The sequence below is a fragment of the Trichoderma virens genome (assembly GCF_000170995.1).
Source record: "Trichoderma virens Gv29-8 chromosome Unknown TRIVIscaffold_62, whole genome shotgun sequence".
In the NCBI taxonomy this organism is placed as follows: domain Eukaryota; kingdom Fungi; phylum Ascomycota; class Sordariomycetes; order Hypocreales; family Hypocreaceae; genus Trichoderma; species Trichoderma virens.
In genome coordinates this window covers 41,086-64,764 of record NW_014013687.1, presented here as the reverse complement: position 1 = coordinate 64,764, position 23,679 = coordinate 41,086, and the positions used below count along the sequence as shown (strand labels likewise).

General features: G+C 41.2%; 8 protein-coding genes across 8 annotated transcripts; 5 read left to right on the top strand and 3 right to left on the bottom strand.

Moving 5' to 3' along the window:
* Positions 1–2,542: 2,542 nt before the first annotated feature.
* Positions 2,543–4,184, top strand: TRIVIDRAFT_59931 (uncharacterized protein; the record flags this gene model as incomplete). The annotated part of the gene is made up of 4 exons (XM_014100524.1): positions 2,543–2,896; positions 2,950–3,476; positions 3,529–3,817; positions 3,870–4,184. The coding sequence occupies 4 exons, from the start codon at positions 2,543–2,545 to the stop codon at positions 4,182–4,184; spliced, it is 1,485 nt and encodes a 494-aa protein (XP_013955999.1).
* A 681-nt stretch (positions 4,185–4,865) lies between these two features.
* Positions 4,866–6,716, bottom strand: TRIVIDRAFT_222730 (uncharacterized protein; the record flags this gene model as incomplete). Its single annotated transcript, XM_014100523.1, has 4 exons — positions 4,866–4,894; positions 5,084–5,924; positions 5,980–6,231; positions 6,294–6,716. 4 exons carry the CDS (start codon positions 6,714–6,716, stop codon positions 4,866–4,868), a joined length of 1,545 nt encoding a protein of 514 aa, XP_013955998.1.
* Positions 6,717–8,639: 1,923 nt separating this feature from the next.
* TRIVIDRAFT_201706 (uncharacterized protein) lies at positions 8,640–9,695 on the top strand (the record flags this gene model as incomplete). Its single annotated transcript, XM_014100522.1, has 2 exons — positions 8,640–8,722; positions 8,774–9,695. The coding sequence occupies 2 exons, from the start codon at positions 8,640–8,642 to the stop codon at positions 9,693–9,695; spliced, it is 1,005 nt and encodes a 334-aa protein (XP_013955997.1).
* Positions 9,696–10,216: 521 nt separating this feature from the next.
* Positions 10,217–11,567, bottom strand: TRIVIDRAFT_191915 (uncharacterized protein; the record flags this gene model as incomplete). The annotated part of the gene is made up of 2 exons (XM_014100521.1): positions 10,217–11,227; positions 11,553–11,567. 2 exons carry the CDS (start codon positions 11,565–11,567, stop codon positions 10,217–10,219), a joined length of 1,026 nt encoding a protein of 341 aa, XP_013955996.1.
* Positions 11,568–13,308: 1,741 nt separating this feature from the next.
* TRIVIDRAFT_222727 (glycoside hydrolase family 3 protein) lies at positions 13,309–15,833 on the bottom strand (the record flags this gene model as incomplete). Its single annotated transcript, XM_014100520.1, has 3 exons — positions 13,309–15,268; positions 15,320–15,638; positions 15,734–15,833. 3 exons carry the CDS (start codon positions 15,831–15,833, stop codon positions 13,309–13,311), a joined length of 2,379 nt encoding a protein of 792 aa, XP_013955995.1.
* Positions 15,834–16,620: 787 nt separating this feature from the next.
* On the top strand, positions 16,621–17,599 carry TRIVIDRAFT_222726 (uncharacterized protein; the record flags this gene model as incomplete). Its single annotated transcript, XM_014100519.1, has 4 exons — positions 16,621–16,762; positions 16,830–16,965; positions 17,017–17,272; positions 17,333–17,599. 4 exons carry the CDS (start codon positions 16,621–16,623, stop codon positions 17,597–17,599), a joined length of 801 nt encoding a protein of 266 aa, XP_013955994.1.
* A 1,585-nt stretch (positions 17,600–19,184) lies between these two features.
* On the top strand, positions 19,185–21,370 carry TRIVIDRAFT_201702 (uncharacterized protein; the record flags this gene model as incomplete). Its single annotated transcript, XM_014100518.1, has 9 exons — positions 19,185–19,248; positions 19,376–19,738; positions 19,814–19,884; positions 20,071–20,755; positions 21,077–21,089; positions 21,127–21,133; positions 21,234–21,239; positions 21,285–21,337; positions 21,367–21,370. The coding sequence occupies 9 exons, from the start codon at positions 19,185–19,187 to the stop codon at positions 21,368–21,370; spliced, it is 1,266 nt and encodes a 421-aa protein (XP_013955993.1).
* Positions 21,371–22,231: 861 nt separating this feature from the next.
* Positions 22,232–23,011, top strand: TRIVIDRAFT_151760 (uncharacterized protein; the record flags this gene model as incomplete). The annotated part of the gene is made up of 1 exon (XM_014100517.1): positions 22,232–23,011. The coding sequence occupies one exon, from the start codon at positions 22,232–22,234 to the stop codon at positions 23,009–23,011; it is 780 nt and encodes a 259-aa protein (XP_013955992.1).
* Positions 23,012–23,679: the final 668 nt, after the last annotated feature.

Here is a 23,679-nt window from a genome sequence, read left to right as displayed (position 1 = left end):
GTAATAAAATAATATCTTAGGTAGGATTATTTCTCTTTATATTAATTTAAAAGATTTTAAAGTTAATATTTTTTTAATAACTTTAATAAAAGTTATTTCCTATTTATTAATAATATTTTATTATTTATTTTACCCTCCTTAAGTAAATATAACATTATTTTCTATAGTATTATTACCCTTAAACTTTATTATATATATTCTTAATTAAGCTAAAGAGCTTTTTTATAAAGATTCTATATTTATATTTACATTTATAATAACCTAATTTATAAACTATTTATAAAATACTAAAGGGTTTAAAAATAATAAACTATAAATATATTTAGTTAATAATTTCTTAGGTTTTTTATTTTTTTTTTTATTTTTAGTAAGCTTAAAAAAGTTAATTTTTAAAAATTCTTATTAATTTAATTTTTTAATAACTTTAAGCTGTTTTTTAATAAAATATACTTTAGTTTTATCTTTTATTATAAAATAAATATAGTATTTAAATATATTAACTTTATATATTCTTTTACAGTTTATATATTATATAAAGGAGAGGTAGTTAATTATAATATTTTTATAATTAACAGCTGGTTTTTTATATTTTATATACCTTTTAATTTTAATATAGTTTTTAAAGTTATAAAAACTAAAGTAATAGAGGTATTATATAATCTTAAGCTACTATATTTTTAATTTAATTAAGGCTAAATAATTAAAAAGTTTAAAGCTTATTTTTATATTTTTTTTAAAAGTTATAAAATAATAATAAATATTTAAAGTTTTACTAAAAGAAGTTTTTTAATAAAAAGTTAATAGATTTTTAATATTTATTTTAATATATACTTTTTTAAAAATTAATATATTAATAAAATAGGTTTTAGACTTATTAATATATATTTTTAAAATACTATATAAAAGAAAACTTTTCTATATATAGGCTTTTTTAATTTTTAAATTATTTTTTTTTATTTTTAATATAAATATAAAGATTTTATTTTTAATATTTTAATTTTTTAGCTAAAAGGTAAAGCTTAAATAAACCTTTTAAAAATAAATAAAGTTATTATTATTAAACTTTATTCCTTTTATTAACTTTTATTTAACTTTAATAACTATTATTTTTTTTTATTTATAATTTAAAAGGATTTAAATAAAAATATAATTATTAAGTTTTTATATAATTATTTTTAATTTTTATTTTTTTTTATTTTTATTAATAAAAATTAATTTTTTATTATTAAAAATAAATATTTTTTTATTATTTTATTTTTTTTAAAAGTTTTTATTATAAATAGTTTTATATAATATAACTTTTATTTATATAACTTTTTTAATTTTTTTTAATTTTTAAAGTAAAATAATTTTAACTACTATTATTTTAGTAAATCCTTTAATTTTACTTAATTTAACCTTTATATTATAGAATATATTAGCTAATATTTTTTTAAATAATTAAGTAATAAGTTTTTTATTACCTAAAATATTAAAATTTTTAAAATCTTTTAAATTATATTTTAAAAAAAAAAAGGTTTTAAAAGTAATTATTAATATAATATAAATTTATTTAATTATTATTAAGCAGTAGTCTATAGTAAAAATTATTAAATATTTATTTATAGCTATAATAATTAAAATAAAAATAATTTATTTAGCTTTATATATTATATTAATTTTTATTAATTATTTTATAATTTTATTTTATATAAAAGATTTATACTTTTAATTAATTACAGTAGTTTTTTTAATATTATTAAAAAAAAAAAAACTAAGTTTTTTTAAAAGTTTTTATATAAAAAAAAAAAAATTTATTTTATTTTTATTTAATTAAAATATTAATATATTATTTATTATAAATTTACTATTAAAGTATTATTTTTTTTTAAAAATAAAAATAAAAATAATTATTTTATTTTCTTTTAAAATAAAAAAAATAATCTTTTTTTATTATTTTTTAAAAGCTATCTGCTTAATAATAGTAAGGGAGTTTTTTAATTAAATTACTTAAGGGTTAGTAAAAGTTATTATTATCTTAGGATCCCTAGCTAAGGTAGTAGAAGTAAATGTAAAAGACGTTTTATTTAATAGTTAGTTGAATAAAGTAAGGTTTTTAGTAAAGGGGTACTTAAAAGGTAGGGTACCTGTAGATGTAGGAGGGAAGCTTGGTTGCAGTATTGTGTCGGTTATAGTTAGCACGTGCAGGTTCAAGTGTTTCGATGAAGATCGTTTGATGAGCAATGCCATAGGTTCGTAGTTATTGTGGAGTATTATTAATGGTATCGGGAGGAGATTGACGCTCATCAAGCGTTCCGTTGCAGGCGTGACAACCTGTGGAGATTTGTTCGCAAGATACGATGATGTCCATCGGAAATCGTATGTATGTGTTTAGGGGTACCGAATGCCATCATAGTATGATTCGGAATGTAAAGAATTGCATGAGTCCATCAGAAAAATATAATAGGCGACAAGAAACATTTGTTTTCGAGCTGCGTTGAGAAATATGATCTTTCCTACCTATGGCTTAAACTTCGTTCAAAGATCGATCTTTTTAAGCACAATGGCTTCCTATAGCACTACTGTGCTCCCACTCATATTGATACCTTGTACCTTGGTCTGGCTGCTTATTTGGATCTTCGTTCATCCTTTACGAAAGATTCCCGGTCCTTTTTGGGCTCGCAGAACTCCTCTATGGCAGGTGTACCATGTTTACAGACGAGACCTGGCGGCTGCTGTACAGAAGGCGCACGAGAAGTATGGCACTGTAATTCGAATTGGTCCCAACCATGTCAATTTCCAAACTCGAGACGCCATCGACCCCATCTATAAAGCTGGGCGTTCTATGCCTAAAACAAAATTCTACGATGCATTTACGGCAATGCATCCCAATCTTTTCAGTACTCGTGATGAAGAGGTGGGAACTCTCGTCGTTTTAGATGCAGCAAAGAGAACGCTAATTGGTTTTAGTATCACAAAATACGAAGGCGTCAGATGTCGCATAGTTTCTCTATGGCAACATTGCTAAAGTTTGAAGATAGATTTGGAAAGCATTTGCACCGCTTGTTCTCTAATATCGAGCAACAGATGGAGGGGCAAGTATTTGATCTAAAGCAGAGTGTGGCATGCTATGCATACGACGTGATAAGTGACTTAGCATTCGAAAAAGATCTGAACACACAAAGCAACCCGGCGGCCAATGAGTTGCCACCTATTCCTGACCATATCGTCATTGGCACAATGTATGGCATGCTATCGTCCTTACTTCCTTATAGCATGCGGGTTGGAAACAAATTACCCATTCCGAGCCTTCAAAAGCTGATTCAGTCGCGACAACTGCTTAGCCAGAAGGCTTCTGAGTACGTCAATAATGCTATTGAGAATCACAAGGCAGGAGAAAAGGAAACTCTGCTGGACAGCCTGTTAGAGGCAAAAGATCCCACAACGGGAGCACCATTGACGCCAACAGAGGTTAGCTCAGAGGCCTTTGCCTTTTTGTACGTTGTAAAGAACACCAAGAATGAAAATGCAACTAATGAAAGAATGCAGGGTTGCAGGAGCACATACCACATCCGCCACGTTAGGGCTTCTCTTCTATCACCTCCTCCATAACCGATACGCCGCCGAGAAACTCACGGAAGAACTCTCCTCAAATGTACCTCTTTATAACGAAGGCGGAAAGGAGGTGTCATATTCGGGACTAGAGAGCAAACTACCATATACCATGGCATGCATCAAAGAGAGTTTCCGCATTACCCCGGTCTTTACAATGCCCTTACCCCGTCTCGTTGCAAACCCCAGCGGCGTTGACATCCACGGTTTCCATATTCCACAAGGTGTAGGCTATATTCAGAAAGTAATATTATATGAGATATACTAATTTACTGCAGACTACAGTTTCAATGGTATCACAGGCTCTACATCATGACCCTGGTTTCTGGGGCGGGGATCATGACAAATATATTCCAGAAAGATGGCTGGACGATGCCATCTCGTTTAACGAGGTCATGCCTTTTGGCCTCGGACACCGAGCTTGCATTGGCAGAAACATTGCCAGCATCAATATCCTCAAAGTATTTTGTGCTGTCTGGCGCAATTTCGAAATTACTCCAGTAAACAAGTACGAAACGTTAGAGATGGACAGCCTGGGTGTTGATGAGAAGAAAGGGCCGCTCCTTTGTACGGTACGAAAGCGACAGAGCTAGTGTCACGACCCATGTCGTGGCCAGAGGATCTGCAACGGCAATATGAACAAGATGAACAAGAACCCCACCCTCTGTGTATGCCAATACAACAAGACCAGAAAAGAAACAAACCAATCAGGAGTATTTATACTGCAGAAGGACAAAGTCCTAGTATAAGACTGGGGTTCTTGGTACGAGAAACTTCAAGGCTGAATGGAACACACATGTATATATACCCCCTGAATTAACTCATTATATATCTAGTAGATAGCTCGATATCTATCATTAAGACTCGGTTGTGGAACGTACCTTGAAACCGACTTAACTAACAAAAAAACACAACATCAGAAACCCAATTTGTCCGAATGCCCTAAGGACACGGCTCGAAAATAAGTTAAGTAAATCATATAACCTAGCCCTCACGGCTCCCTTCCCTTACAACAAGGCTGCTAGTATAGCTAGAGGTTATTTGAAAACGAATAACTTGTCTAGTTGTGTTATCTAGAAAGAGAAAGCATTCCTCTTTGATATTAAGAAACCGGGCTTGACCTGGCTTGGTTACCAATCCTAGCTACTAATCGATTACAGAGTCGGTCAAAAACCTGTATTCAATTAGGTAAAAGTATAAAAGTATATTAACTCTTACTTTGTACATAAGTTAGTATTAACCAGGCCTTATGCAAAAGTATATATACTGATATATTAACCAATAGTATTCGTATCTTGAACTGCTATGTGTAGTATTAGTATAGGTGTCTAACAGTACAATTATGTTTATATTAATGGCGTAAGCTATATACGAAACACTTTGAAGTTATAAAAGCAAAGAATAAGTAATGTAAATTGTATTATTATATCAGTCTGAAATATTCTGTACCCATATAGTTAAAGCATTACATCAAAGAATGAATAATTCTTACTAGCTATGATCGGCCCCTCAGCGCTATTCTCACTGTCAGGAAACCCAAGTTCTACAATACCTGGTGACAAGCTAGCCATTCCGTACTCTCTCCAATGCTTTGTGTGTCTTTCAGATATTTCGTTAACGCTCATTGTTTCCGTCGTAACTGGGTCCTCCTCAGTGTTACTAGAAGCTATGGGGGCCAAGAAACCTAGGAGATTCAAGCGGGATGCAAGATCGTTGACACGGTTCCACAAATGCTTTGATTGCTGTGATAACTCCGCTCGATTTCGCAGCAAATTGAGGCAAAGAATCGCGCTTTGCTGAGCCCTCAGGCACGCTTCCGGGTTCAGTGGGCTCTGTGCCGACATCGAGAATAGAGACCCTTGTAACATAGCAAGAAACGCGATGCCCATTGAAGAGACAAGAAAATAGTTTGATTCGGATCTGGTAGCCTGGAAAGTCGCAGGAGAGCCATCAATGGTAGCCAAAATGCAGGCGGTATCAGCAGCCACATCCATGCATATGAGCCACAGGTCGGCTGGGATCATGCCGCTAAATCCTTTCTCAAAGAAGATAAATCTCGCCACTACAATGTGCAAATTATTTGCCCTTAGTTGAAGGATTGCGTCAAGTTGGCTGTTCCACTGATCTACCCTCTTGCTTGTGGACTTGAACTGGAATTGGGTCTTGATCGCTTTCCGCCATTCGCCAAGGCGATACTGGAAATATGTGTACGCATCTTGGCAGTTTTGGGGCATCATCATTTGAGTAGTTGGTCCATCACAGGATATTGTTTCGCATGCTTGTGCACCAATCCGAGAGTAGCGAATCATTGCTTCCAAGTACGGAGCGTTGACCTAAAGGGCGACATGTCAGCGGAGCCAATTACACTTGGGGAATTGGGAAGGCTACCGGTTTCGGAAGAGTCGGGTCCAGAACAAAGTCTTGCATAGTTGTAGAGAGCCCCAACGCGTATCTCAGCTGCTGTTCAAGCACAAAGACGGCCCAGATTGTATTAAGTGCCTGAGTATGTGCCTTTTTATCGGGAAAGGACCGATCCAGAACAATCCGTCTATTCAATCCCAGTTCCAGGATAATTCTTGCGACGTTCCTTATGAAACGCCAGGCTACACGCCACTGATTGGAATAATAGTAGTATAGACTCTGGTTGAGTATGTTAGTTGATGTTAGAAATGTTGTTGCTGAATGAATTAGCTGGCACGTACCACGAGTGCCAAAAGTACTAAGCCTTGCAAATCAACTCTCGTATTCCAGACCATATACTGAACGTCTGGTAACACGCCATCATGAAGGGCCTGCGATAGTCCTGAGCCAGCCTCGTTTTCGTCCGTCAGAGCAATAGCGACCATCATCTCGACTATGCCTTTCTGGCTTCTTTTCCACTGAGGAAGGGTCTCCGTGTTCGCCTTATCAGCGGAACAGCTGGCCCACACGTTTTCGACTAATTGCTCCGGATGCGTTGTATCTATCACCGGATACATCATACCCGCTATATCTTGATATTTCTCTATCAGGCGAATGATCTCTGCGCTTTTGAGAGTTCCGAGCGCATATTTGTGAGGCACACCGTCCACTGTTGTTGGACTCCGTGAGCTTATGCTAGCGTCCCCACCATCCCATTGCTCCATGTCACTTGCCCCTCCATCCAAAATGTGGTCATGTAAAATTGAGAAGGATGAAGAAGGACAGGTCTTAGCCCCATCTAGTATCTGGGCGTTTTCGGTGTGAATGTCCAAGGCCCGGAGTTTCACATCGATTGCGTGAAAACAAAAAAAGGCGCTTGTCGGACTTTGAAGTAATGGAAGTGGCACTTCGCAGCATGAGAATAAGTTGCTTGGTGATCTTGAGAGACTATCTTGGGGGTGACATGGTTGTTGTAGATTGGAGATGTGCTTGAGTAATGTATCGAGCTTGTTGTTCTGTTGTCGCAGTAGCGTCTTAAGGCTCTCTTCTTCGGTCGAATCAATATCACTGAGGGTATTAGTTCAGGAAATCATTATATTGGATGATCATGGCATACCTAGACTGCTGCTGATGTTGGGTGGTTAGTTCCTTGGGGAAACGTTGAGGCCTGTAATAGCAGGACTCGGGATCCCTTGGAATACAGTAAGAGCATGGCAACCTCCCGTTACAACGAACCTTGGCGGACCTACAGCGATTGCAGGCGTTTGAAACATATCGGTCGCGTTTTCGGGTGTTAGAAATCTTGCGTGCTGACGGGAGCATATTGGTGGATGGGATGGGGAGAACGGCGATGGCTCGTCGCAGACTACCTGGAAGGATTGTGGAGGCTAACCCTGTCTTAAAACAAGGTTCGGAAATGACGAAAATAAGCCCTTTGTAATCAGAGTTGCTCTCGCTCTCGCTTTTTGTACTCTGTCCGATGTGCCCACATTTGCGGGGGATTGCCAAAGCTAAGGCGACATATTAATGCAGACATTGTCTACTTTACTATATGTAAGTTTCCATTGGCCTGCTGTTAATACTAGAAACTGTTAGTATTTCTGTAGTAAGAAAGCGAAAGGGGGGGAAAAACTTACACTATACTATTAAATATCCTATAATTATAAAATTACTAAATAATAAACAGGTTATATAGATTCCGTGTGTACGGCTGATTGCACTGCTTATATACTTTGGATGCAATGTCTAGCCTGTTGATTTATACGCATAATATATCAGTGTAAGTGCAGGGACTAAATATAGCAAATGCATCTTACAGAAATCACAGATAGGGCAAATGCACAGACGGGAAATGTACCTTGCAGAGGGCAAGCACATATTAGTTACGGGGTGCGTTTGCATCATCTAAGGTGCAAAGAATAAGCTGAAAAAGGCACGTGAGCTATGTAAAGCTAGATTAACTTTCCCCTCAGCGCTCTTAACATTTCAATTTGCCTTTGTCTGGAAAATAGCCCTACCAGCCAAGGTCAAATTTAACACTAACCTATATATAATAATAATAATAATAATATATATAATTTAACTATAATTATCAAGCTATTAACTTGGTTTTATTATTAATATATTTTTATTTAAATTTCCCTCTTTTTATAAGGCTAAACTAAACTAGCTAGGCTTGTATAATATAATTATATTGTATAGTATATTTGCAACTAGCTTTTACACTAACTCACTCAACTAATTTGCTAATATAAACCTAGAGCTTGCGAGGTTTATCTCTTAAAACCAGCTATTATAATTATAGGATCAGGTTCATTAAACCCGCTTTTACGTTTGCGCTACGAGCTTGAAGCCAAAACCCTTCCGAACTTGCATATGTCATGCTAGCGTGTGGCCTTTCAGGCACTCCTGCAGCATTCTCTGGTACGAAGGGAGCAGATAGGGGCGTGCTGGGAGATGAACGGACATAAGATATCTCCAGCGCCCAGTTGCTTCTATCGGACTTTGTCTTTAACCCCACTCGCCTACTTTATTGCCAGTCAGGTTCCGGCATATATATAAGGAATGAACCTCATTTACTAAACGCCTGCTGCGCATACAACGATACAGCAATCACAGCAACAATAACAAACAGGTTAGAGAGAATTATGACTATGGCAAGAAAATCAGCGGTTAATATTGTTCTCGGGGCTATGACCATTGGCAATGGCAAAGAACAGTCTCGGGTTACGTATGTCGCCTTCTACGACGCAAACGCATGTTCTTGACTAACTGTTACAAGCGATCTAGACAAGGCCAAGGAACTCTTAGATATCTTCCAATCTCATGGCTATAACGAAGTTGACACCTCGCGTTATTATGGCTCTGGAACATCTGAAGAGTATTTAGGCAAGCTTAAATGGCAGGCTCGGGGTATTGTTATGGACACGAAGATCTACCCAACGGTAGTTTTGCCAGCAGATAAGGACCAATGGACACACAGGCCAGAACACTTGCGAGAAAATCTCAAACAATCTTTAAAAGCCCTGCAAGCCGATAAAGTTGCTATGTGGTATCTGCATGGGCCTGATCGGTCAACACCCTACGTGGATACCTTGAGAGCAGTCAACGAGCTTCACAAAGAGGGATTGTTTGATCGCTTTGGCATATCTAATTATATGGCATGGGAGGTCGCGCAGATCTGCGAGATCTGCGACGCCAACAACTGGGCTAGACCAGTCGCTTACCAAGGCATTTACAACGCGCTGCACAGAACAGTTGAGGCTGAGCTATTTCCTTGCCTGAGGCATTATGGCATGGGATTTTATGCGTACAACCCCCTCGCCGGTGGCTTCCTGATTGGCAACATGGATAAAAGCACCTCTGTGGAGAAAGGGTCTCGATTTGACCCAGAACTAGCACAGGGGAAGGGCTATCGAGCACGATATTGGAACGATGCGTACTTTAATGCGTTGGAGATCATAAGGCTGGCTGCTGATAAACATAGTTTGCGAATTGCCGAGGTAGCCCTACGATGGATGACTAACCACAGTAAACTTGGCTCCGATTATCCAGATGCTGTGTTAATAGGAGCAAGCAGCCCTATACATATTGAGCAGAACATATTAGACTTGGAACAGGGACCGCTACCAGAGGATGTCATAACTGCGCTAAACAATGCCTGGGAGCTTGTTAGACCAACTACAGGAAAATATTGGCACTAAGAAGCCCAGAAACAGTATTGTTTAAACTGGACTTTTTTGTATATATATTATAATATACAGCTTTTAAAATTATAACTATAAGTTTTCTATGCAAACAACTCAACGAAATCAAACAACTACTTCTTCTCGCTGTCACAATAGCCGCAAGCTAATCGCAATCTATCGCAATATGGCTGAACAAATAACCAAATCCACAATCAATAAAATTGCGAATCTGCAATCAGAAGCTTCTTTTGATACTGGTTCTTTTAGGCAGTTTATCACCTATACTCAGGAGAAAACTTAACGTTTATATTTACAATGGTAAGTCCATAGGGTAAGAGAACCTAAGGTGAACCTTGAATAACTCAATAAATAAAATAAAGAGTTATATATAATTAATCAATATAACATAAAATACTTTTAGTTAGGTTAATTAAAAATATAAGTTTATATTTATATTATTTATTTATGTAGTATAAATAAATAACCGTATCATGTAGTATAGGTATGCAAGTTAGCGGGAACACTACCTTAGTGTTTTACAATGCCATTAAGCCAACTCCCGTAGGTTGTTCGAGAAGCACAACCGGCCCAGCCTTAACAGTCGTTAACGTTGGGGCACCAATTGTATCTGTCACTACAACAATAATGACACCTTTCGCTTCAAATTGAGATGGAATCCTAACTTCAATACCCCCATGGGGCCAGCTAGCTGTATCAAGCGGTACACTAATGTTAGAGGGACCGTGGAAAAAAGTTGCGTAATACTGTATACCCTCGCGGAAGCTAGGTTGATTGGTTGAGTCGGTAAAGTTCAGGACGATGTTACTGCCCGGCTCTATCGACTTCGTCGAACTTGCTGGAGAAAAGGGAGGTAGATTCTGTCTCGGTGATGGGTAAATCGGGTTCTCAGGCGGACAACTCCCAGGAACAATAAACGTATTGGTCAAGTCGAGAATCTCGTTAGCGTAAGGAAAGACGGTGTCAGAAGGGCCTGCAAATGGATTTGTCTTCCAAATGTCAAGAAGAGCCCATGTCTCGTGCCGCGTCTCTGTAGCAGCAATGGCCACCATGGCACCATGAGCAGTAGGCAGCTTAGCCATTTGAACAAGTCCTGTCAGGAAAGCCATGCTCGAAATCTCATTCAGTGTTGCAAGCGCCAGAAAGGATGTTGGGCTGTCAAATGGAAATGAGTACTTGCAAGCTCCAGGCTTGACAGAATTGGGGGTAATTTCGTTCTGGAATATCCGCAGATGACCAGCTTCATTATCACGGATCTCTTGAATACGATCATACGTCGTATTAGGGTAGCCAGCCTCAACAAAAGCCGTAGTATTGAACATCTCTACCGCCTTCTGATAGAACGAAAAGATGACCCACTCGGCAGAGAGTAAATTCTGCCAAACAAGGTCGTCGATTCCCGGCGGGCCATTCGCAGTGGGTTTGATAGGATCAGTGATATTCCCCGGGAAAGGAGGGGCCTTGCCCCTATACGAGCTGTACAGCGGATTTTGCCCAGGCACTGGGCCATAGGCTGGGTCTGCGAGTTGCTGAGCATTGGGTTTGTGATCAGAAGATATAGACGCCGTGTAAGCCGTTGAGTGCAAAGATGCACTGAGTAGAAATGCTTTAAGAAAATTCATGGTCGTTGAATAGAACGAGATATATAATCGCAGTGATTATGATATAGTGAATGGGCAATGTGATAAATGGTTTGAGGTTAAATAAGATCGATGTGCGGTTTATTTACATCTTTATATACCTTGGATTGAATATTAGCCCCTAATTAGGACCCTGACGATAATGTACCTCGGCTTTCTCTTTGTAGTAACCTATTTCACCGACAATTGTACGTTAAGCTACTGTAGAACTCACTGCTCGCAAAATCATCTGTTTTAGGACTTCAGGGGCTGTGCCAGGAGTGGCGAAGTATAGTTGCTCCACAAATCTATACAGACTACGTCAAACCCAGTCTTTTGACAATATTTTATTTATTAATTGAATGGGATGATTTACATTAATTAAAGGGGTTAAAAATAGTTAATGTCGATAATAGGCAAAGAGATTTTGACTAAAACTTATGCGAGCTAGAATAAGTGTAAGTCCTTTTGGCCTGATTTTGCGGTAATGTAGAGTACGGCTGAGTTTGTAAGAAAATATTACAAATATCTTCTATGCAACTATCCCAATTCCATAAGGAAGTTAACGTATTAGAGTGCCTTGTCATTGGCAATGCTTAGCAGGTAATACATACAGCATCGAGGGAAACCCGATATTATAGTCGACATATGGAGCCATAAGTCTCGCAACCTCGCCGCATCTCGGGTTGGTCCGGGTCTAATTTGGTGGCCGCATATTAGGTTTATGGCCGCGTTTCTGCTTACAGTCAGACGCACAAGCTTCTCCTGGGGAGATGTAGTTGGCTATATCTCTCAGCAGATATAGGGTTTCAGCATGGTGAATGGCCACAGCCAAAAAATGCATAAATACAGGATTTGGGTCCTTCAATAGCTATTACTATTAACTAAATAAGACTGCGGCTGTTGGAAACTGTAGCTACCCTTAGTAATTTTGTGACTTACCTCATAGTGAGGGCTTTGTCGGGGACGATTCTTTAAAAACAGGGTAGAAGAAGACGTTAAAATTACCAATAGGAAGAGCCAAGACGGGAGCACTTTCTATCTTTTCACAGACATTTTGAGTTAAAATCGCTTTTCAAGAGCTGACCAATAGAGTTCAGTCTTCTACAAGACTCTTATCCCAAAAGACCTCCAAAGGGTTGCCGTTCAGCTCGTTAACTGCCGCATGGATCAATTTCCAGGAACTTCTCATCAAGGAACACAGCAGTGTAGCCCTAGTGAGGAAAACTCTGCTTCTGGAAGGAGGAGTTAATGGCCATCCAAAGTGAGCTTTCTTCTTGTCTATAGGAAACCTTAAAGATTCTGACTATAATTCATAGTCATGTGGGAAGGGATTCAACGAATTCATGCCTAGAGGGCATATGCTGTGTTCATCTCAGAAGAATTGTATATCTCTTTGTCATTTAAGCAATACCTGCGGTTTTCCATATTTGTAGAGGTGCCTGTACGGCTTTTTCTTTTTAGAGAGAATCTATTGCCTCGACGTAAGCGCTTTTACCGTTAGTTTGAAGCTTTCTCTGTTAGGTCATTATCTACGGCTCGCTGATTACTCCCAGTTGCATGGGCCCAAATAGCACCTAATCTAGAGGGCGGTGTAATCTTGGAAGCAGGGCGCCGGGCACCTCACCATGGATCTGTATACTTTGGGCTGCGTAAAGTGGCTATGGAGATGGCGACCCTCGAGCAAGCCGAGGAGAGACCACACATTGGTATTCACCGCTGTGCCCCGTTGGTGGATGTCATCAACCGCTAAGAGAGGTAATTCACGGCGTAAGGCTGGGCTGGGAGGAGATATGGTGGCATTATATTGCAGCTCCAAAAACCATCAAAACAAGCCGGTAGTGCTGTGCCGCAAGCGGCGATGATCCGGGCAGTAAATAAGAGGGGATATGCTTTATTTCTAAACCGCCGCTTGTTACTTAATACTTTATATAGTATAAGAGGCTCCTAATTGCTACGTATTATATACAGCGTTATTGGTTGAATGTAGTTTAAAAAAGCCTGATACTTCTGGCTTGTCTTATATCGCGAGAGCTGAAACCGACCAACAAATTCACAATGCCAAGTGGAAGTTGCCAATCTTGAGCCGTTACGTTCCAGAAACTCAGATCTCGTCGAGTGAGTGAGAACTTTATAAAGGCTTCGCTCTGGGGCTGTAGATTGATTTTCTCGAAACCGCGTAGCACTTTCACAGGCGTATTTGCTGGCATGTCTTTGTGGTTGAACGAAACATAGAGTTGAACAACTGAGGCACCGTCAACCGAGCCTGTGTTTTTGACGCTTGTTGTTACCTCGAATAGTTCTGTAAATAGGCTGGGGTTTCCTCCAGGCACCGTATCGGAGGCTGCGTTCGGAAACTGTTGGCGGATGGCTGAGATAGCTTTAACATTGATGGGCTTTTGTAGCTCAAATGTTGTATAGCTTAAACCAAAGCCAAACTCGTATAGAGGGGTAATTGAATTCGCATCAAAATGTCGATAGTCGATTAGGAGCCCTTCTGTAAAGTTGGACTGCCATGCTGACGAATCGTAAGCCGCAGATCCGCTAATATTGACTATGAGATTACCATAGTCACCCTCTTTGATAGGAATTGTGTAAGGGAGGCGACCGGATGGATTGATGTCTCCAAACAAGATATCCACTATAGAATTGCCACTCTCTTGGCCTGGATAGTGTGCAGCAAGAATAGCGGTAACATTGGGATTCTTAGCCCATGGCAGTGTATTTACACCCGACGAATGAGTGATAACGACTGTTTTGGAACAGAATGATGCTACTTTTTCGACAACTAGTGTGGAATTATAATCATTCTCAAAGGACACGCGGTCCCTACTCTCTTCCGACCAGGTTTTGAGGAATACTAAGCAGACATCAGGTTCTGGAAAAATCGAACTAAAGTCCCCCCGTAGAATAAACTCATTATTCAGAATATACTGCAAGCGAGCGTTGGTCCGGTTACGAATAGCTTGGAGCGGGGACACCACGTAAGTATTTCGAGCTGAGCCAGAACCGCCACCCACGGACAAGGTACCCATCTTGAAGCCAAACTCAGGAGTCGAGGTTGCCGTGCCTTGATAAGCAACGCCGTCGGATACATCTGCGGCGTCGTATCCAAACAATCCAATATTTTCAGGGTTTTTCAGTGGCAATGTTGAATGCGTATTCTTGAGTAGAACAACACCAGCTGCACCGATTTGGCGGATTAAATCTTTGTGATCGCCTCTCACATCACGTGCAGGAGGCGCGGGAGGTAAACCATAAGCGCTGGGAGAAATACCGTAATCAGTGAGAAGAACGTAAAGATTGGAAGGATCGATAGCCGGAAACGCTTTATTCTGGCCAAGGTGTAGGTACGGCGTAAGAATGCGATGTGCCATGTCATCCAGTCTGCTTTCTGGGATCGAAGAGTTTGCAATTGCCCAAGTCAGGTTTTGGCCAAAGTAACTGTTGCTCTGGGATATTGAATCGCTCCCCAGCGGACCAGGCATATTCATGTCAAGCCCCGACAGGATGGATTTAACCCCAGAATGAGTCCCAAACCAATCCGATACCACGTAGCCTTGGAAGCCTAACTCTGTTTTGAGGAGCCCGTTCAACAGCTTCGAATTCTCACACGAATAGGTTTCGTTCACGCGATTGTAGCTGCACATGACTGAAGCGACACCGCTCCTTACCGCATCGGCAAACGGCCAGAGGTAGAGCTCGTGCATAGTGCGATCATCGATGTTGGACGAAATGCCAGCGACTTCTGTACCGTTTGGGGATACAGTATTAGATCTCTGAGTCTCCTGCTCATACCCAATCAGGTGTTTGATGCATGCTTGCACTCCACCGTCTTGGATTCCTCTGATGGAGTAACTGGCAGCCACACCTGTCAGATACGGGTCAGGCGAGAACCCTTCCCAGTTTCGTCCACCAAGTGGGTGTCTGCCCAGAGGGCCAGCAACTGGTCTTCGAGGCGTTAGAAACTTGACTGTGCATGTAGAATGTTATTGTCCATACCCGATTAAAACGTGAGCACCTTTTCCACGAAATTCAGCCGCTAGTGCTTTACCCCGAGCGTATATCAACGCTCTATCCCAAGTAGCCGCCGTCGTCACACCTGCCGGAAAGGTGCTGACAAGATCGGCATTACGCAAGGAAAGCGGTCCGTCTTGAATGCAAAGACCCGGAAAATGGATTGAGTCTATGGCATTGATGTTGCCCACACATCCTGCGCGATTAAAGACGACACCTGTGACAAGCGATATTTTATCTTCCACAGACATACGGGACACAAGTGTTTTCGCTTGGTGAAAGGCGTCAGCCCAGCCACCCTTGCCTGTACAATTTGCTTTGGAAAAAGAGTCTGTCAGTTCTTTTCAGGAGGTTCAGTCTAGCAGTTTGTTCTAGAACAGGGCTAAGAATTGAGCTTACGGGATGGGATGACCCGCCGCTGTATGTAGTCGAACTCTGCCGCCACGGGCTCATACCAAAGGTGGGATAGGAAAGCGATGCACACAGTCAACAGCTTCATTGTGATCTTGTATTCACTCTCTCACACTAGGAATCGTTAGTACGGCCAGTGAGGGAGAAAAAAGATATTTGTAGAGAGAACAGATGCAGGAAATATTGCGCGAGATCTACCTATAAAATACTTTGGAACTCGATCAAACCGCTCTCCCTGAGACTAGATAACCACCGTATAGCGACAATTGACAGCTGCAAAATAAATCATAGCATTTGTGGGGCTCTAAGTGCGGAAGATTTAACTGATTCAGCCGATCGCAGAATCCCCCAACCCGGGACTAGCACAGTAACAGGCGAGAAAACTCCAGAGAAGGATTGGATGCGACCACGCATGGCCTGTTGGTTACTGACAGTATATCAGGTAACCAACGTATCCGAAATGGGAGTTAAGTACGATGCCTAAGGCCAATTCACTCATACTATCACTTCTAAATGAATTCTCTCAGGGTAGACTAGCCGAAAGAGGAGGATTCAGCGATTCAGCCTCGATATCCCCATGAATCGTAGCAGCCTATTCATTAGAACAGGCTTCTCCCGAAGCTTAGCCACATCGGGAGGATTGTGCGATATAGAATCATCCTGGCCTCTAACGTTGCCTGCCTCTAATTCGTTCCCCCTCATGTGTCTCTGCATCTAGGCGCGCATTTTCAGCTGTAGCGCCTGATGAGTACTTATAATCTTTAAGCTTTCCACCTTCAACATCCAACCTCAACATCCGAATCCAACTTCCAAATCCAACGTCCTCTACTCAACGTATATCCTAACCGGCTTGGATCTCGCTTGCCTGTCGAAACATGACCCTCGATAGCCACGGAAAACTTGCACTGGTGCAAGTGATTGTCTACATCCCTATCGGCCTCTTTTGCATTTACAATAACATTCGACATGGCTTCAGAAGAGACGCTGGATGGATCTATCTCACTATATTTACTATCAGTACGTTTTCCGTCCATTGTAGGTTCTTATTATGGAAATTTTTACCTAATTAGAAACACTGCTGCAGTCAAGATAGCGGGATCGATCATGACAATGGAGATCGAAAATGGCAAGGACCAGAATCTGACAACGACGGCGGCTATCATGAACACGGTCGCACTCTCGCCTCTCCTCAACGCTTCATTGAGTTTCTTGAATGTTGGGTATGTACTAGCCTATCTCATAAAACCTGGGACAAACCTAAACATGGCTAGATTGAACAAGTCTCGATCGTTCACACGTCACATTGCTGCGGCATTGAAACCGCTTCATTTGCTCATCATCGTCGGCCTCTTCCTCAGCGTTTCTGGTGGTGTCAGTCGAACAAAAACGTCGCAAAATAGTTTGGATGACGGCGCGCGAGAACTTCAGGCCGCATCGGGCGTGTTTGCGCTTGCTTGGGTACTGATGGCCTTCGCATGCCTTATATATATGGCAAACATTTACCATGTTCAACGTTCTGCAAAGAGAGTACGTATAAATTACTCCATCGAATTATATTAAGAAATGTCAACTGACTTAAGCTAATAGCTGATTTTATCAGTAACTCTGGCGATGCCTATGTTATTCGTACGAGTGGTTTACTCGGGGCTAAATGCAATAAATCTCGATACTAGCTCTTCTACCGGACATACCGCAAAGTTTAACCCTGTCACAGGTGACTGGGGTATATACTTAGCGCTGGGCCTCGTCCCAGAATTTGGTGTTGTCATTCTTTACACAATCTGTGGAATCATCAACTCTCTCAGCAAGGATAAAGATACTGCATCTGAATACGAAGGAATTGAATCTCCTTAATCTACGATATAGAAACTTATAGCTGGCAAGAGGTCATTTCTTCTGTTTATTCCAGTCCTATTCTACGCCTGCATCGCAGTATCTTCTGCCTTATTGTTGCCTCTCTGTTCTATACGTTAATTTTCCTTCTTATATTTTTCGATTTACAATCTACGCCTTTGAAAATATAGTTAGTATGCATTTATTTAAATGGAAACGGCGAGATAATTGCACGAGCTATCTGCAATTAGGTCGGTTAGTGACCATCTTATCAAGTTAAGCGCAGATAAAGGATCATCCGGTGAGGGGTATTATAGCCACTAGCCTCGGGGAAAAAAAAAAGATCGTTGGCACTGCATTAGCTTAACTCGCGATGGCAACTTGTGATGTTATTGGTTCAAAAGACACTTTTGGGACTTGACGGCGCCGTCTTGGCATGATAGAAATTTTAATTCAAGAATCCTGCTGGTGCTCAGACTGTCACAGAAACACGGAACCGTTCGGGATAGGATCAATATACATCCATGGCAACTTCTCGGTCATCTTCCCATCAGCACCCTTGTTGTGTTTCCCATGCTTTTGTAGGAGACCCTTTCCTTCTGTTTGGTCCCCTTCTCTAAAAGTTTCCCTATCTTCTGTCCTAACAGAAGCGATTCATTTTGTTTATCAATTTCAACCTAATCTAATAGATGACTTGCAGATTTCAATTTCTTATTAGTAGCATTTGTGTGGACCTTGTCTATACTGTGTTTCACCTCCCTGATTTTGCGGTCAAGATTCCTGCTACAAACCAATGATTTCGGATCATTGATGCTAGCACTTTCGTTTTTAAGACCTAATTTTCCGGAGTCCTAATTCTTTTACATCTTCTCCATCTAGCTCCTAGTGTCCTCTAACAATTCCTTTGCCGATACCATGCATATATTGGGCAACTTATCTCGCGCTCATCTGGTCAATCACATTGTTGTCTTCTTTCTTGGCCGGAATACTAGTGGCTGAGGCCTCGCTCATATAATCCCCGAGGCTCCGCAGAAGACGGTTATGGAAGCTTATTTGCGCCGGCACGTTATCACTAAATTCACGACTAACTCAAAGCGGTGCATTTCACGACTGTAGCTTAACTGCCAGCCACGTGGATTTCATTAGCGGCGGCGTAGCCACTCGCCTAGTCTACCGCACGTACGAGTATTTATTATTGGTATAGAAAGGTGCCGTTTGATTATGTATAATATATTTAATATCTTTCAAAAAAGAAATAGAAAGAAAGCAATGTACCTGTTTATGTATACTCGTATTGGTAATTGAATCAAAAGTACAAATCTAGTTAGCATCTCCTGTGAGCGTGTGACCCACCCAGACCAATTTAGCGAGATACTGAATAAACAGTCTGTCATGCTCATCGCAGCAGCCTTTAACCCAATTTGGCTCATTCCGCGATATTGGTTTAATAAGAGGCGCATCACCGCCGTCGCGGCTCGCAATCATATCAAATTCTTAATTTTCCTCAATCTTTTTTCTCAGTTCTGGAAGCATTTGTGTTGCTACAGTATACAATTTTTCGAAAGATAGACAGCTTTTGGTCACGGAGGCACTGCAATATGAAAGCATGGTTGGCGTTGGCGGTAGAAGTCGTGGCTGCAAGACTTGTCGTCGGGCCCGGGTTAAATGTGGTAAGGATTATAATCTCGAGAACTTGGGAAGCCTGATCTTCGTCTACATGGCAATTTATGCTAATGAATCTAGACGAAATTCAGCCTAGTTGTCGCCGCTGTGTTCGCCTAAACTTACCATGTGAAGGCCTCAATGCTTTCCCTGTCTTTATCGACGGCCTCTCCTTTGCCGAGATTCGGGAGGATGACAGGAAACTTAATAATGTCATGGCAAAGATTTCGACACCCCCTGCCCCCAGTAACCCCAATGTGGATGAGGACAGCCTGTTTCTAACCTACCTTATAAGAAGTCTTTTTACAGCTTCTCAAGTCGAGATTTCGACTAGCAAATCCAGTGTGTCTCCCTGGCTAATTGCCTCAATTCGGGCGACCAATCACAACCGCATCCCGGACCTTGCCATCCGAGCTTGTGCTGCTATGTATTTTGGAAAGACACACTGCCAATTATCCGCAGTCGAACGTGGCGCCAAGTTATATACCCACGTCCTCCGTAAGCTTCGGAGAGAATTGATCGACTCTGAGCGAGTCCGGCATACCGATACTTTAGTGACTACTTTATTGCTAGCACTATATGAGATGATCTCTTTCAGTGATATGAATGGATGGCTAAGCCATTTTCTGGGAATTGGACAACTTGTAAGATATTACATAGAGACTCTGGCTCTGCAAATCTGACAGGTATTTGTTCCGTCGCAGATCAAGTTTCGAGGGGCTCAGAATCATCAGACTGGGAACGATAAAGAATTATTCCTAACTACGCGTTCCTCTATTGTCAGCAGATACCGTATTGCCACCATCTGCATCTTTACTGATAAGGCTTAGATTCTTGCATATCTCGTTCGGAACCAACGCTGTTTTCTCGAAGAAGATACTTGGAAAGTGGTACCATGGGCAAATGATCCGACCTCCAAGACAACAACGGATTGCCTTCTCGACATATTCTGCCACTTGCCTGGTGTAGTGGAAGACATGAAAGCACTAAAAGCCAGTACGGGTGCAACGGAAGAACTCTCAGTATCCTACGTAATCCTTGGTCTCCAAATTAAGGCACTCCTCGGAAAGCTTATTGGTTGGAGGATAACATGGGAAGAGGATTACTCGAATACCTATTTTAATGTGGGATGGGACATTTTAAAGCAGTTGGGGGTCGCTTATCTGGACTCGTACCCCTTCCCCACGGCAATCTTCTTCTCCGAACCTGTTCGGGTTACGGAACTTTGCATGTATAACGCACTCTTAGTCCTTCTGCAACAGCTCTGGAAGCAGCTTCCAGACTACATCGGTCTGACATATCCATTCGATGAGGGTAATTCTAGCTGGCCGCAGCCATCAATTTTCCTAGCTCCCGGAAATGGGTCAACAGAAGAGGTCGTTGGAGAGATTTGCAAATTGGTTTACTACCAGTTTCTGAGCCATCCAGGGAAAAGCGGCGCCCTCCAAATTATGTTCCCTCTTCAAGTTGCACAACGCACCATTAGCTCTAAGTCCCTGGAGGCGCAATGGCTATGTAAGGTTATTTATTATATTGCAGATGACTATGGATTTAATGTTGTCAGGTATTCTGAAGAGTGTAGAGAAGATAGGATTATTATATGAGTATTATAGGCAGCTTCTGTGGCTGCACTACAGAGGTTAACTCAGACTCCTCACATAGAGCAAATATATAATTTTTCTACCCCTTAACAAGAACGAGACCTGAAAGGTTAAACGGCAAGAAGACGGCCGAGACATTTCATACATTGCATTTATATTACGGTTAAAGTGCTCTGGAACGCTGACTAGACACCTTACTAAAAAGCCCCCCAGGCTGCTAGGTACTTTAACATAGATAATTATGGAACGTATGTTGTTGTGGAAACTTGTAAATACCTACCTTAGCTTCCCAGTAGGACAACTTCTTAGAAGTTTGGTAACATCAATTAACTTCTGCTCGTAAAGGGAACAGTTAATACTATTGCGGGTATATATTTATGATACGCAATTAGGTTACGGTATGGCGAAAGCTAGGTAGTGCTTTAATTACTTTTTCCAAGTAGGTAGTTTATAAACTAGGTTCTTGGATATGCCTAAACCCGTTTAATAATGTAACGTAAGTGAAGGAACTATATTCTACTGTAGGTAGTTTAAAATGCGACGGTATAGAGTTATCACGACCAACCTTTTATAGTTGCAACAACAGGCCTCCTGGGTAGGCAGGGACATAGCTGAACTATAGATAATCTAACTAATAGGATTAAAGTTATATTAAGTTAATATAACTATATACAATCCCATGTTACGTTCCGTTATACCGTAGCGCCAACAGGGCAAAAGATTAGGCCAATTATCGCAATTATAGCAATTACTGTAACGGAACCAACTTTTTATAAAGGACCGATTGCTGTTACGGTTGACCAGATCGTAACACATAACCAGTGGATCGTGATAAATGCTCCTTACTGAGACGCAGATTGAATTCACCAATGAGGAAGCGCCATTAGCGGTAATTAGTAAGTTGCGCCCTATGTATTAGTCGCCCTTGATTTGGAAGAGTAATCTTCATTCTAGTTAGAGCGCGGGCCGTCCGAGACTTGATCTCTCCGGCCAGTGACTGGGGTCTGAGTGGAGCAAGAATATTCCAAATATCAACAGAGTTGCCAATCAAGTTGGATTAAGTCCATACCTCGAAACATGAAGAAATTAGTGAGTAGGCAGCATGCAAGAGTTTCTATATCTGGGATATTACCAAGCACTGACACAAAGCATTAATTACTCATCATTCGGCGTTCGTACACTGAGGTGACCGACGCCACTCGAAAATGCCCACGTATCCGAAGGTAGTTGACGCGAAGTCACTATTTATATAACACCAAACCCTTTGTTCCATTCTTGGAGTAAAGTGACAATAGCATCATATACAAAAAAAATCACTGCCCTCACTTCGTTGCATGTTCGATTACCCTTTATTTTCTTCTTCTCAATGACAAATTATAACTCAAATACTATGAAAAGGTTGGATGCCGACAAGCCAAGATCCTTGGGCATCGTACTCTCCCATGGTGCCTTTCACCTACCCTCTTGCTTTGATGAAGTCAAAAGACGGCTTGAGGCGGCTGGGTTTTCACCTGTCATCGCTGTCCGGCATCCAAGCGTCGGTACGGATCCTAATATAACCGTGGAAGATGATGGACACAATATACAGGTTGCGTTGGATCCGTACTTAGACCAAGGCAAAGACTTTCTTGCCATAGCTCACTCATATGGTGGAACCCCCCTTACAATAGCAGCACAAGGCTATTCAAAGGCGGAAAGGCAAGCCAGGGGCATAAAAGGGGGCATTCGCGCCGTGATCTTCGTCACGAGTAATATACCTCAAAAGAAAGGCGACAGTGCGCTTAGTGTTCTACCGCCTGGGTTAGACATTGTTGACTTTGCAAACGGATTAGCGACGGCGAACGCCAAAGCCCGCGAAGCTTTTTATGGCCCACATATGGCGGATGATGTGGCTGACAGTTTCATGTCCGCACTGCTGCCTCAATCAGAGGAGGCATTATTGGGCCCGGTCTCTGTTGGTTTGGAAGATTTGACTGTACCTGCGTATTATGTCATTTGCGAAAATGACCGAGCTATTGACCCCGATACACAGAGGAACATCGTCGATATGATCCCAACACTCAAGCGGGTGTTGCACAACCCCGGCGGTCATTCTGCTTTCATTACACATGTCAATGAATTTATTGATCAGGTTTTGGGAATTGCTGATGAGCTTGAGATTTGGGATTGATGATCCATTATAGAATATCTTAAGACAGTATTCACGAAACAACTATTGAATCTCGTTAAGTCAATAACAGCGTCAAGATACCTTCCCTTTCTCATCGTTTCTTTGAAGGCTATGGCAACAGGCTTCCAGCGTCACTCTTTAAGTATCTAGCACAATCAAATTGGATACACAAGAATTTCCCTTTACCTATCTAGCGGCCTGCGCAAGCTCCTGCACCTATCCATTCGTATTTGAACCCTTACGCCATAGATTTGAGTTATTATATGAGTTCTGGCTACGTGGGCGCTGGTTGCCGCATATGAGCCATTGCTGAGGTTTCTGTCGTTGCCTTCGGATCTTATCAGCATTTCCGCTGTTTATTGGTATGGTCAGCACCCATTGCTACTTCAAAGTTGCTCAGTGAAGAACTCAGGATATCAGAAATATTTTGGCCTTGGGATGTTGTGGGCCATGCGGGGTTGTTGCTGGCCTTATGTTTCGCATTGTATTACATGACGACTCCTCGTGCAGAAACGATCAGGGAACCCATTGACATCATGAAACTGATGCGTAATTGCAGCCATTTTCGAATTGAGTTTGGCATGGGCGCTGGAATCCAAGAGGCGAAATGTCCAAGCTTCATCAGAGGAGAACGCGGTCCAGGAGCTTCTGTTCCACATTCAGCCACC